Source organism: Alexandromys fortis, unplaced genomic scaffold (assembly GCF_014885135.2).
Source record: "Alexandromys fortis isolate MF-2015 unplaced genomic scaffold, M_Fortis_MF-2015_v1.1 scaffold_25, whole genome shotgun sequence".
NCBI classification, from domain to species: domain Eukaryota; kingdom Metazoa; phylum Chordata; class Mammalia; order Rodentia; family Cricetidae; genus Alexandromys; species Alexandromys fortis.
Window position 1 is genome coordinate 14,749,662 of NW_026067904.1, and position 12,252 is coordinate 14,761,913.

Consider the following 12,252-nt stretch of genomic DNA (forward strand, 5'->3'; position numbering starts at 1 on the left):
TGGAGTAAAAAGGAAGCATCAATTTCCACTGATTTTTTTGTTTTAAGATAGAGTAAAAGTTTGCCCTTCTAAAGAAATACTCTAATTTGTCATGGAGCTGATGCTAACTAGCATTTTTGTGAACATATAAGGGAAAAGTTTCTATATTAATTTTTTCTCATTTATTGGGGTATCTGTGAATAAAGAAAGATCTCAGAAAACCTGATTTGAGGACTCTTGAAATCAAGTCTGTTATGGTCTAAGATTTTTCCAAGAATAATTTACACTCGCATACAAATATTGACACAAAGTCCACTTACAATGAAAAAGGGCGTGACTTCACGATCAACGATGGATGTTATATTGATTTCACCGGTTTTTTGATTAATAATGAAGATTCCATAAGGTGGCTGGTCAATCCCGACTCCAGAGATGCGGTATGTCACTTGCTGGTTTGCGGCACAGTCAGAATGAATCTGTACAGAGACACAGGATAAGTCATTACAGTAGCTACGGGGATTTCTACATGTGCTATATGACAACCGTTTTCCCTGAGAACTGTTGAATGTGCTGTCTGTAACATCACTTGAGAAGTTTCGAAAACAGGGAAATATACTTGTGCTAGGTCCATGGTCAGTGTTGTATTATTAATGGCAATTAGCAATGGAATAAAATAATTCCATTTCTATGTCTTTTTTTTTTTTAATTTTCGTTTTTGTTTTTTCGAGATAGGGTTTCTCTGTGTAACAGTCCTGGCTGTCCTTGAACTTGCTTTGTAGACCAGCTGGCCTTGAACTCACAGAGGTCTGTCTGTCTCTGCCTCAAGAAACAAGTATCAACCTAAGAAGTCTTTATAGGTGTCATGCATAGATGCCATAATCATTAAGCATTTATAGTTTTATTTTTGTGTTAGTTTTGAACTCTATGCTAGCTCTTTGTCTACAGTAGGTTATTTCTTACCTTCTTAGAGAATTTTATAATGCTGTTATCACATAATGTTGATCTTTAAATCAAAAAACTACTTTAAAAATACAATGATTCAGAAAAAATATTTAAACAGATTTTTATAGTAACAAATTATTTGAAGGTTTTAATTCTGAAAGCAGTAAAGAAAAGGGAAGAGCCCACTGCAATAAAGGATCAAAGTCTGGCCTTTTGTCCAGATAAATATTGCATGAGCATAAGCAAATCTTACAAAGGCGTTGCCACATCTCTCTGTATGAATGGCTGTGTTTGCATCTGTGTGTCTCTGTATGTCTATGGCTGTGAATCTGTGTGCATGGAGGAAGTAGTTTCCTGAGTTTGTGCTTTTGTGTACGAAGGAAGGAGGGCAGGGAAAATGCTAGATATTTGAGATTATGAATGAGGCATGCTTTGAAGGCTTACACAGACAAGTAGGAGTTAAGCTCTAATAGGTCACAAAGTAGAGAGCACCCACACGCTGAGCAAGTTGAATTCTAAATCTATCTATCTGTAAACTATGGTCTTATGGGAGTCTAGTATAACAAGTGTTCACGCGCATCACTTCTGTTGATGAGATGAAACAATGTCTCTTTACCCAAGTGCCCAACTTCAGTGGTTTAAACCTTTAGGAATTTTTGTTTTCATAGTTTAAATGGGGAGGAGCTGTTAGGTCATAACTTTTCGGTAGTATGTGTGCCCTTTCAGCACTGTGACCCTATCCATTGGGCTGTTTGGATTCATGATTTGGGGTTCACACTTACTTTGGCAATCGGGTTTCTCTTTGAGTTGTCTTCACCTTCCCGACAAGCTGCAGCGAACTTGATCCATTCACGTTTCTGTCTTTTGATGGAGTACCACTTGGTACCATTTTTGACATTATAGTCTCTTGCCTTGAATAGATAGAGTAAAATAAAGTGTCTATTAACAATGCTTTTTTTTTTAAAATTGATATTCCACTGGAGATTTGAGAGAGAGAGTAATCATGTCAGGAAGAAAAGATGGTTAAATGGAAAATTAAGAATTCTGATGATTTTAACATTTGCAATAGTAACATTGCAGTAATTTTATAATTAGAAGAATGCAGTTTTTCTTGAGTATAAGTTGTCATTGCTAATCTGTCTTTCCCTTTGGTCTATTTCCTCTCTCCCTTTCTTCCTTGCTCCTTTTCCTCTTTCTTGATTTTATTTTGTGCTGTGTGTTTGTGATTTCGAGATAGGGTTTCTTCATGTATCTCAGGCTGGCTTCTAATCCACAATCTTCATGCCTCAGCCTTGGGAATTCAAGCATTAGAGTTAAGCGCTACTATACCTGGCCCTTTATTTTTTAGTTTGGAAAAAAAATCGATTTGTTTTTTTCTTACCTGGATTTGAAATTCACTGTTAACTTCAAGCACCACCTGCAAAAAGCAGTCGCAATAGTTTATTTTTAGTGAATGTGTTCAATTCTAGGTTAACCGATAACTAAAAACACATAACAATAAAACCAAATGGTGCATGTGTGAGCTAAGTTAATGGCAGTAGATGCTCCTTAGCTGTTTTATTCCTGACTAGGGAACTTCTCGCTGCAATAACGCATGTACTTTTGAATAGAGCTCTGCTGAAGTTTCAACTTTTGAGTGTTGCACAGAACTTGTGCTGAAGTATCAGGATATATTAAATTATTTTTAACCTAAAAATTGCAGTGATTTCTTAAAACACCAATATTCACATATCAAAGTAATGTGTCTGTATACTTGTTTAAGACATGGAAAATGTATATTTAAAAGTTGAACTTTTTTTGCATTCATTGTTTTAAATTGCATTGAGGATTATTTAATACCAGTGCATGCCTTTAAATTTTGTAACTATCTTTTTACATAAGAGGTATGGAACTTGTAATTGAATTTGTTCATAACAGCAAAGCCTGAAACCCATGCACATGATCAGATGTTAGCACTGGTATTAAAAGCTACAGTATGCATTAAAATATGAATATTAATAATTTTAAACATGGTAATTAGTTTTTCACACCTGGTTTCAGTTTCATCCTTAAGGAAAATATAAATTTCAGTTTCCAAGAAGAAGTTTTGAAAAAAAATGTCAAAACAAAAAAGTTAAACAAACAAATATATGTTTATGGTCAACATGAGTAGTGTGAAGAGAATTTTTACCCATGATACTCTGTCAGTCACTTCAATTGTTACCATTGCTATTAACCTGATGATAACTAAGTGCAAGGCAATGTGGCCAGAGCACTCTGTCTGTCTATCTTCATCACAAACCCAGTAGTGGCCATTATTATTATTACCTTTCTACAGAGGTAACTGAGGCCTGGCAAGTAACTTATGCCAAAATGCAGTTCAGCCTAAATATGTGTTTATTTTACAATCAAGTATAAGATAGCCTGCTTTCTCAAAAAAATATTAAGTAAAACATTACCAAGAATGGATATTATGTCTTTGAGAACTTCAAAGTTACTGTTTTGATCTGGCCTCACAGTATTCTTATGAGTTCCTTTTTTGCTGTTTTTGCTTTTTGTGTGTATTTGTGTCTGTGTGCGTGCACGTGTGGGTATGTGTGTGCATGTGTGTGTGTTTGTGCGAGAGTGTGTGCTTGTACGTGAGTGTGTGCGCACGCGCACACGTGTATGTGCATGTGTGAGAATGTGTGTATGTGTGAGTGTGAGTGTGTGTGTGTGCCTGTGCATGTATATGTGTGTATTTGTGTATGTGCATGTCTGTGTGTATGTGTGTGTGTGTTTGGTGTTGTGCACATGTGTGCACATGTGCAGAGGACAGAGAATGACACTGAGTATTCTGATCCTAATACTCTCAGCCTTATTCTCTTGAATCAGGGCCTCTCAGTGAACCCGGAGAGAGGCTGGTGGCCATCCAGTACCAGCAATCCTGCTGTCCCCATCCCCACAGCAGTAGGGTCATGGGCATTTGTGGTCATGCCAGCTTTTCATGTAGATGCTGGGACCTCAGATCCTCATGGGTGAGTAGCAGCACTACTCTCTCGCCCCGGACCATCTCTCCAGCCTCAATGGTGCTGCTCATATAGAAAGAGCAGCCACAACAACAGTGATACACAGCCACAAAGGAGTCCACGCAGCCTAGTGGTTAGGGTGTCCAACTGCAGTGTTGTCTATGGAGCCGAGCTTGGTACAGAACTCCCCTATTCCAGTGAGTTCTCGCTGCTGTGGGATTTGGGGGCACTATTCTCGAGCTCTTGCTTGTAGGTGGGACAGGGCTTCAGAGCTGACTTATCTCTCTCTATGGAAGCATTTCTTCATAGCTACGGCTCTTGTTTTCTTGTTTACTCATCTGCTATCTGGTATTGCACTTCTTTTCCCGGAGTGAAGCGTCAGTGCCTACTGCTTTGGGTAACTGGCCAGATGACTAAGAACTCTTCACAACTTTATGAAGCCAGGTCATCCTCTTTCCCATGAGAAGCAGCTTAGGCAAAAGACCAAGTAGGTTTCACCACAGTGTCAGACTCACAATTGAATGGGTAATTAAAAAACCGCCTAGTCTGCTTTTTAAATGTGCTGGGTTGATGAGGGTTTTTTTTTTTAAATCAGTCTAGAATAAATTCTGATACAAAATATCAGGCTTTTACAGACAAAACAATGACATGGAAAAATTATTGGATAATCAGAAAAGGATATATATATAGTAATTCTCTGAGTTTTATCTCATTTGAGATGTGTGTGGACTGACCACACACAAACACTTTTCCAGGTGTAATACCAAATCCTTGGGTGCCGTAGAAGGATGCTGAAGAATTTTGGTCATGGGAAAGGGCATGCTGAAATTATAGGTTAGAAAGATTACTTGGACAATAGTCTGTAGGGGCAATGGGAAGACTTAGAAATTACAGGCTGAAGGCTGTTGGGTCTTCTGCACCAATTAAAGCAGAGGTGAGGAAGAGCTAAGTAGATGCAGAGGCAGTGGGAGCCACAGGGAAAGATCAAGGGGGAGATTCTGGAAAGACAGGATCCACAAGGTGAGAGAACAGATGGGATGAGAGATAAAGAGAAGGAGTGATCCCCAGAGCTAGCAGTCCAAAAGAGGCCAGAGGTAGGACAGTGATTGAGGTGCTGGAGGAACGCCCCCGTTGAGAAAAACCTAGCTTGGCTATAATGTTCAGGTGCATCCACTCTGGTAGAGCTGTTGAAATCATGGAAGAATTCCATGCTCGTAAAGCGCAGGATGCAGCTAAGAAACAACCCGTGGGTGCGGGTGGCACAGGGAACTCCTGCCTTTGTTTAACTGGGAATCAGTGGAAAGTAGGGGTGTGGAGAGGTGGGGCGTGGTATGGTGGTGGTGGTTTTGAAGGGTTAAGAAAAGGGGAGAGAGATACAGAGAGAAAAATAGAAAGGAGAGAGGACAGGAAGAAGGGAGAGAGGAAGGGGTAAGGAAGAAAGGCAGGAACGAAAGTGTGCTGTCCGGATCGGAGGAAGTAAAATGATGCACAGATGGACCAGAAGGGGCACTGAAAGACCGATGCGACGTGAATGTCCTGTGATCTTCAAAAACTGAACTGTGTAAAATTTGAGGAAATCCCAGAGTGTCAAGTCCTTTTAGAGAATATTTTCAGCTAGACAAGGCAAAGACTGGCCCTACCAAAAGAAAACATGGGCTGGGGAGGAAAGGAAGATATACAGCTTCTTTCCTAGGAATTTTGTTGATAAAAAGAGAAGAGGAAGACAAAATGAGTTTTAGGTGTGGGAATTAGTGAAATTTTTCTGTCCTAGCTCTGGCACAGGCATGGCTTTTGTGTGTGTGATGACAGGGTAACTTGAGCTCAGAGACACTCTGGATTTTGTGCAGTGTTCACAGCAATGGCGATTCCCCCTAGAGACAGGGCTTGTCACGGTGTTTAAAAAGACCCTGCTCCCTTGCCCACTGGAAACTTAATCTGTCTGTGCCACAGTATTGTCCCAAACATTGAAAACTAAATTATCTTGAAGCCCAAAAGTTTTGTAACAACAGTAAATAAAACTCATCTCAATGATCCGTTCTAGTTACACCTGCTTCATAGCCAATCAAAATGTTTATTTACAAGCCATAGGATGCACATTCGTGACACTTTCCATGATTAGCCAGCTAAAGTGAATCTCAACAAGTCTTTTTGAAGTTAAAATTTTGTCTTTTTCATATCCTAAATTTTGACTTGGAGGGTAATTTTTATGAGGAAAATTTCTTGTATTTAATAATAGTGAACTAGGGGCAATTTGGGAATAAAATGTCTTTGTTAACTATTAGGTACAACACAGGGATAAGCTATAAAGAACATGTAAAATAGAATTTGCTTCTTTACAAAAATAAGCAAAATGACAACAAAAATTCTGTTTTGTCTTTCTTTTGGATTTCTCTGGCAAAGGATGTGATGTTTGGAATGGCCATACCTTCATGGGTTGATTTCTCATATTTATTCATGAGTTGCTCATTTCTTTGACAAATGTCTATTACAAAGTTCTGAGACAGCATGATGGCATTAAAAAAGTGGTTCTAGACCCCTTGGGGTTGAATGACCCTTGAAATGGTCCGTGAACAGAGTTCACATATCTGATATTTTGCATATAAGATATTTAATCACTCATAACAGTAGCAAAGTTACAGTTATGAAGTATCAGTGAAATAATTTTAAGGTGGGGGTCACAACAACATGAGGAGCTGCATTAAAGGAACGTGGCATTAGGAAGGATGAGACCCTGAAAGTTTTGGTGAGCTTAGAATGGAATGTCAAGTGGCTGCAACACTCTGCCCCAAACCATTAGGGAAAAGGCAACATGGTTATTTCCACACTGATTACCTGGAGAAAATAAATTTCAAGTGTGTATAGGGAAAGAATTTCGAGCTCTCCCCAATTTCCCTTTTGGTGTTTCTGTTCTGTGCAGTGAGACACTGTGGATCTGCCTTGCATTGAGTCTCTTGGTTGAGAGAACCGTGAATGATACAAAGGTTCATCTGACATGGAACTTGCCTTCAAATGGCTTCGTGTCAAAGAGTTGCATAAGCAGCAATCAGCTGTTAATTTGTAGGGATATGATTCTAATTAGACAAGTATAAAAGACTGTACTCCGTGCTCGTAGAGCAATTAAGAGCATGGATCGCCAGTCATTGGCATGAGAAAAGTTGGATCTGTCTAGGTCCATTACAAGAGTTTGCACGCCAAGCATAACTAGGATGGGCAGCATGACCCAGCACCCTGGAGGGTGTTAACTCAGCTGAAGGAGCAGAAGGAACCCAACCACAATGCCCAGCAGGTCAGGCTTCCTGCCTGAACATTAGACAATGTCTCTTGTGACACCAGGATGTTCGTCACAGAGTCCTTGTTGACTGCAGAGTAGAGAAGCATCAGAAAGTAAGAGATGTACACAGGGACCCAAGTGTCCTTTGTCTGCATTCTCCTGCTTCTTCCAAGATGCACGTCTTGATTCATCCCCACAGCATGTATGCTTCGCTTCAGCTTTTCTCGTCACAGAAAGGCCGTCTTTCACACTGTGACAGCCTACTTCAGTGGTGATGGGTGTGACTCCTCACTTGTGCAAAGTTGGAAGACAATTTTACTCCTCAATTTTCAGTGAATAAAGAAAGCTTTCACAAATACCACATCTGTAGAGACGAGCCTGCTTAACTTCAGTTTCTCTCACTACCCAGAGGAATAAACACTGATTTCATTCCCTATAAAATATTGGGTTCAAATGCTATCCTCTGCAATACATGACAATTTAAGATATGTATAGAAAAACATCAAAGTTTCTAATGAATTGTCTTCTGTTTGGTCTATACCACCTGTTTAGTACTTTTTTTGGTGTCAGTGAACTTTAATACTTTCTTTTTTGGTTTCCGTGAATGTAAATTGAATAACTTACATTATCAGGTTCAAATAAGCTCATTAACTATGCCATAAATGAGTACCATTTTAACCCCTGCATGTATTCTTAAAAAGTTTAACAAAGCTCAAATTGTAGGGTTAGTTTATTGGATGTTAGCTAATTGAATGAAATAGTAATCCCATAAAATTCTCATAAAAAGAGTAGACCAGAGGCTGGTCTAGTGGTGCATGCCTATAACCCAAGCATTTAGGAGGTTGAGACAGGGAGACATGAAACTTAAGACCAACTTGGGCTACATAGTGAATATGAGCCTAGCCTGGACTGCAGAGTAAGATCCTGAATCAAAAATTTAAAATCAAGCAAAATCCAAAGCTATGATTAGCATTACTTTTGTTAAAAGATAGAAGGAGATTTTTCTCTGTTTTTTTGAGCTTAATCTGCTTCTGTTGCCTCTATAGAAAAGGATGTCTTCTGATTTGTATTCATGTTTAGCAGAGTAATCAGATGTGGCAAATTTGCAGGTGATTTTTCCCACAGTCTCTAGAGTTCTCAGATCTTACTGTCCTCCTTCTCAAGGAGGCTGTGGGTTCCCTTTCATAATTGTCACAACCATCTGCACAGATCTTTTTCTGTTTGGTGCACAGGTGTCACAGTGTTCTCTGGCAGGAAAGGATTATAACTACTCCCTCTATGTAGATAGATAGACAGACAGACAGAAAGATAAATAGATAGATAGATAGATACATGCATACATAAATACATACATACACACATACAGCTAAATGCATATATGCATACATGGATGATAGATAGATGGATGGATGGATGGACAGATGGATAGATGGACAGATAGTTATCTATCTACATATATACATACATACACAGACAGATAGATAGATAGATTCATACATATACACATGGATGGATGGATAGATAGATAGTAGATAGATAGATAGATAGGAGAAGGAAGAGGATGATGAGAAAGGGGTGGAGAAGGAAAAGAGGAGGGAGAAAATCAACCCATGCCTTCATCTTGTAGTACTGTAAGAGATGTGAGCTACCATCTATCCAGGAGACTTCTGAATTGGTAGAAAACTCACGCAGCAGCCTTGGTTCATTTAGGAACAGTTTCTCTGCCTTAGTCTCTCTGGTCTAACTTACTAATTTGGGCAAGGCTTAAAGCATCAACTTCCACATGTGCTGAGCAAGTCATGCAATATACCACCAACACATAGTTGCCAAGTTCTCTAAGTAGCTTTCTATGAAAAGACTACTAATTTAAACATCTTAAATATATTTGCATTTTTTCTAAATGTACTTTAAATATCTAACATGGATTTTGATCTATTTACTTTGAACAGCGAAGAATACAATGACCTTTTTTTCACCTTTTCCTTTGGTAAATACAAACACACTCAGTGAGGCTAGGAACAGAAAGCTGGAATTGCAAAATCATCTTCTAAAATTAGCAGTGAAAACAAGACCTTCAAAGAGTTCAAAAATGAAACATTTTACCAAAAATATCCTATTAACTTGAAAATAAAGCTTTTTAATTAATTATAGTAAAAGTTTCTAAAGATGGGCTGGCAAGATGGCACAGAGGTAAAGGGCATGTACTGCTCTTCCAGAGGACCTGAGTTCAGTTCCTGGCATGTGTGTTCACTGAGTCACCATCCTAGAGCTCCAGCTCCAAGGTACCCACACACTTCTTGCACACATTTACACAGACTCACAAATGTAAGTGAAAATAAAGATACATGTTGTAAGGCACTTGAGAAATTTGTGTTAGATTCCACAGTAAATATAGTCACAGACTCTCCCTCTTCCCAAAATCAATTCATAGGTGTGCATGCATGTGTACACACACACAATCCAAGCTTAGAGAATAAACCACAAATCCTCATAATTTTCTCTCTCCAGACAGACAATTTCATGAGAACTTTGACAGAATGATATATTTTGTTGATAAATGACTAATCAGGAAATAGGTGTTTGGAGGAATTTCGTAAGTTGGGGTTAATTAGAATTAATCACATAAATCAAGAAATAAAGAATTACTTATTAATTCAATGAAAATTAGCACATATGTACTGCATTAGTGAATGGAAGCACTACAATAAGCCTTAAAGAGTCAAATTTATATGAAATTTAAAATTAAAGTATTTCATTATTTAGCAATAGACAGATATTCCTGTGGTCAAATGACATGCTATATAATAATCATCGATCTTTTCCATAGTCCAGGTAGTGACCTCAACTGAACCTAAGAATCCATTTAAAAACTCATTGAATAAAAGTCACATTTGAAGGGCAGCTTAGAACTAAAACTCTTGAGAGTCACTGCTCACCGTCTGCCTGGCCTTTTCTCACTCATTTCTGGGAACTGAACCCAGGACCTCATGCATGCCAGGCAAGTGCTCCACCACTGAGCGACATTCTCATCCCTGTGACCCCTCTTGATAAACTAACTGAAATCCAATTAGCTAGCATATAGCAAACCAAAACTCTTACTTGTTGCAATACGCACCCAACATTCCAGTTCAAAAATTGAGCAAGTAAAAACAAATAAGAAACACATCCTGCCAAAGCTGGAGGGGGATCTACCTGGACTTGCCTTTCAAGCTTCTATTTATCCTCCCGTGAACTTTGAGAGACCTTTATTGTTGAGCATGAAACTGATATATTGGTGTGGCACATTTATCAACTCTAAGAGAAAATGAATGACCTGTGGGGGGGGGCAACAATAAATAATTGCGCTGCATGGTCTGACCATCAGATGCACAACTCTGTGCCATATCCTTATTGAAGGACAAGGGCAGCAACGATTACACTTACCCCTTAATTATGCTCATCCCCTCACCTGCTCTATTAGCTATAAATCTTCTGTACTTGCAGTTTTCGAAATTAGCAATGACATTTTAATTCAAATTGTAAAAAAGATGGGGATTTTGGTGTTAGTTGGATGGAGTCTGACAACATCTGGAAGGGACAAGAGCGCTAGGACGGCGAGGCTCGTCACTCACAGCTGCAATTCTAGTGTATATAAATCCTTTCATGGCTGTAGAACACACAGTCAGTCTGTCAATCAAACTACCCAAAGAAGGGGAAAGTGTTTAGATTGAAACCCACACACCTGGAATGTTTAGTTCCAAAGCCCCATCCCCACCAACAAGAGCTTGAACAAGCAAATACAGCAACTTGAGGACTTTCTTAAGTTTCAATATTCTCCCAGAGTGACCAAGCAGTGTCTGGAATGTCAGAGATGTGATATGATGAGTGGACACTGGGACCTTAATATGATCTGGAGTCCTCAATTAAAAAGAGAAACACCGCTTAAAATCCCAGTTCATAAAAACCACCTTGTCATTAACATAAACTTTTAGTGGTTTAGCACAGAAGTGCCTGCAAATAACCCTCTCTGGCAAGCCCTGTTCGGTTATGCTGGGGCTGGAGGGTGAAGGACGCTTTGCAGGAGAATCAGCTTACCTGGAAAATGAGAAGCACCGCAGCTATTCTGAAGGAGTGCCAGTCCATCGCTGCCACCGGCTTCGGTTACATCCACAACCAAGGGAGTTTTGTTTGTTCTCCTCTGCTCTTTTTCTTTCTCCCACTCAGCTGGTGTCTGATTAAAATAATTTCCCAGTAGATGTTCTTACATGCAGGCTTTGAGGTGTTTCTGCCTTCCACTGGGTGAAGGAGGGAAGGTACGTATAACCAGTCTGGATCCCCACCCTAAAAACTTGGGCTGGTCTCAGTGAAATGCTTGACAAGATCATCATTGCTCCCAGGTAAAAACTCAGGGACACACCCTTCTGCCAGCTAAAAAGCTGCTCTCTATGGGGGTAGGATGTGTCTCTCCTCCACTGAAGGCAGACAGTCAAAGTGAACACAATATGGGGCTACTGTTCATGCTGAGGGCTTCCTGGCTGTTTAGAGGTTAGCTCCTCATCGGATTAATAGGGCAAGTATGTTAGGAGTGTCTGCATCATTCATAGGCTTGTACAGTTTCTGTTCAGAGCCAAACCCTCAGGTCACAATAGAAAATTATAAGCTTTTCATTTTAGTAGATGTTAGGAAAGATGTAGCGATTTCCTAAGTTGTTAAGAGAAAAAAATTGCTAATGATCAGTGAGTTTTTTTTTTTAATAGCATTTCTGAATAGAGAAGACACAACTCTTACCGTCATTTGGTTCTCTGTGACCTGTCTAAGTCCGGGCAGGCCTCCATCTTCCCTCTATGGATTTTTTTACTCACTCCTCAACTTTCTCCTCTTTGAGAGCCTGTCCTCTGAAAACACAGCAAAACAAACTTGAAAATTTAGCCAAGGTAGATTTAAAGGAAACAACCACAGCCCCCAGTCAAAATCCTGCTGAAGTCCAGTGTTGAAATTCTAATGAGAACACGGAAGATGCAGTTCAGGTAGGTGGGTTAAAAGTCAGGCACGACTCCCAAGCACAGGGCCAAGACTCTGCTCAGTGAGCCAATT

General features: G+C 39.5%; 1 protein-coding gene across 1 annotated transcript in view; it reads right to left on the reverse strand.

Moving 5' to 3' along the window:
• Nucleotides 1-12,013, reverse strand: part of Dsg1 (desmoglein 1) — a 29,097-nt gene extending 17,084 nt beyond the window's left edge. The window contains exons 1-5 of the mRNA XM_050135024.1: nucleotides 11,947-12,013; nucleotides 11,254-11,453; nucleotides 2,303-2,338; nucleotides 1,704-1,832; nucleotides 300-455 (exon numbers count right to left, since the gene is read on the reverse strand). Coding sequence (XP_049990981.1) covers nucleotides 300-455; nucleotides 1,704-1,832; nucleotides 2,303-2,338; nucleotides 11,254-11,301 — 369 coding nt within the window. The 5' untranslated portion in view covers nucleotides 11,302-11,453; nucleotides 11,947-12,013. The remainder of the gene's footprint in view (nucleotides 1-299; nucleotides 456-1,703; nucleotides 1,833-2,302; nucleotides 2,339-11,253; nucleotides 11,454-11,946) is intronic.
• Nucleotides 12,014-12,252: the final 239 nt, after the last annotated feature.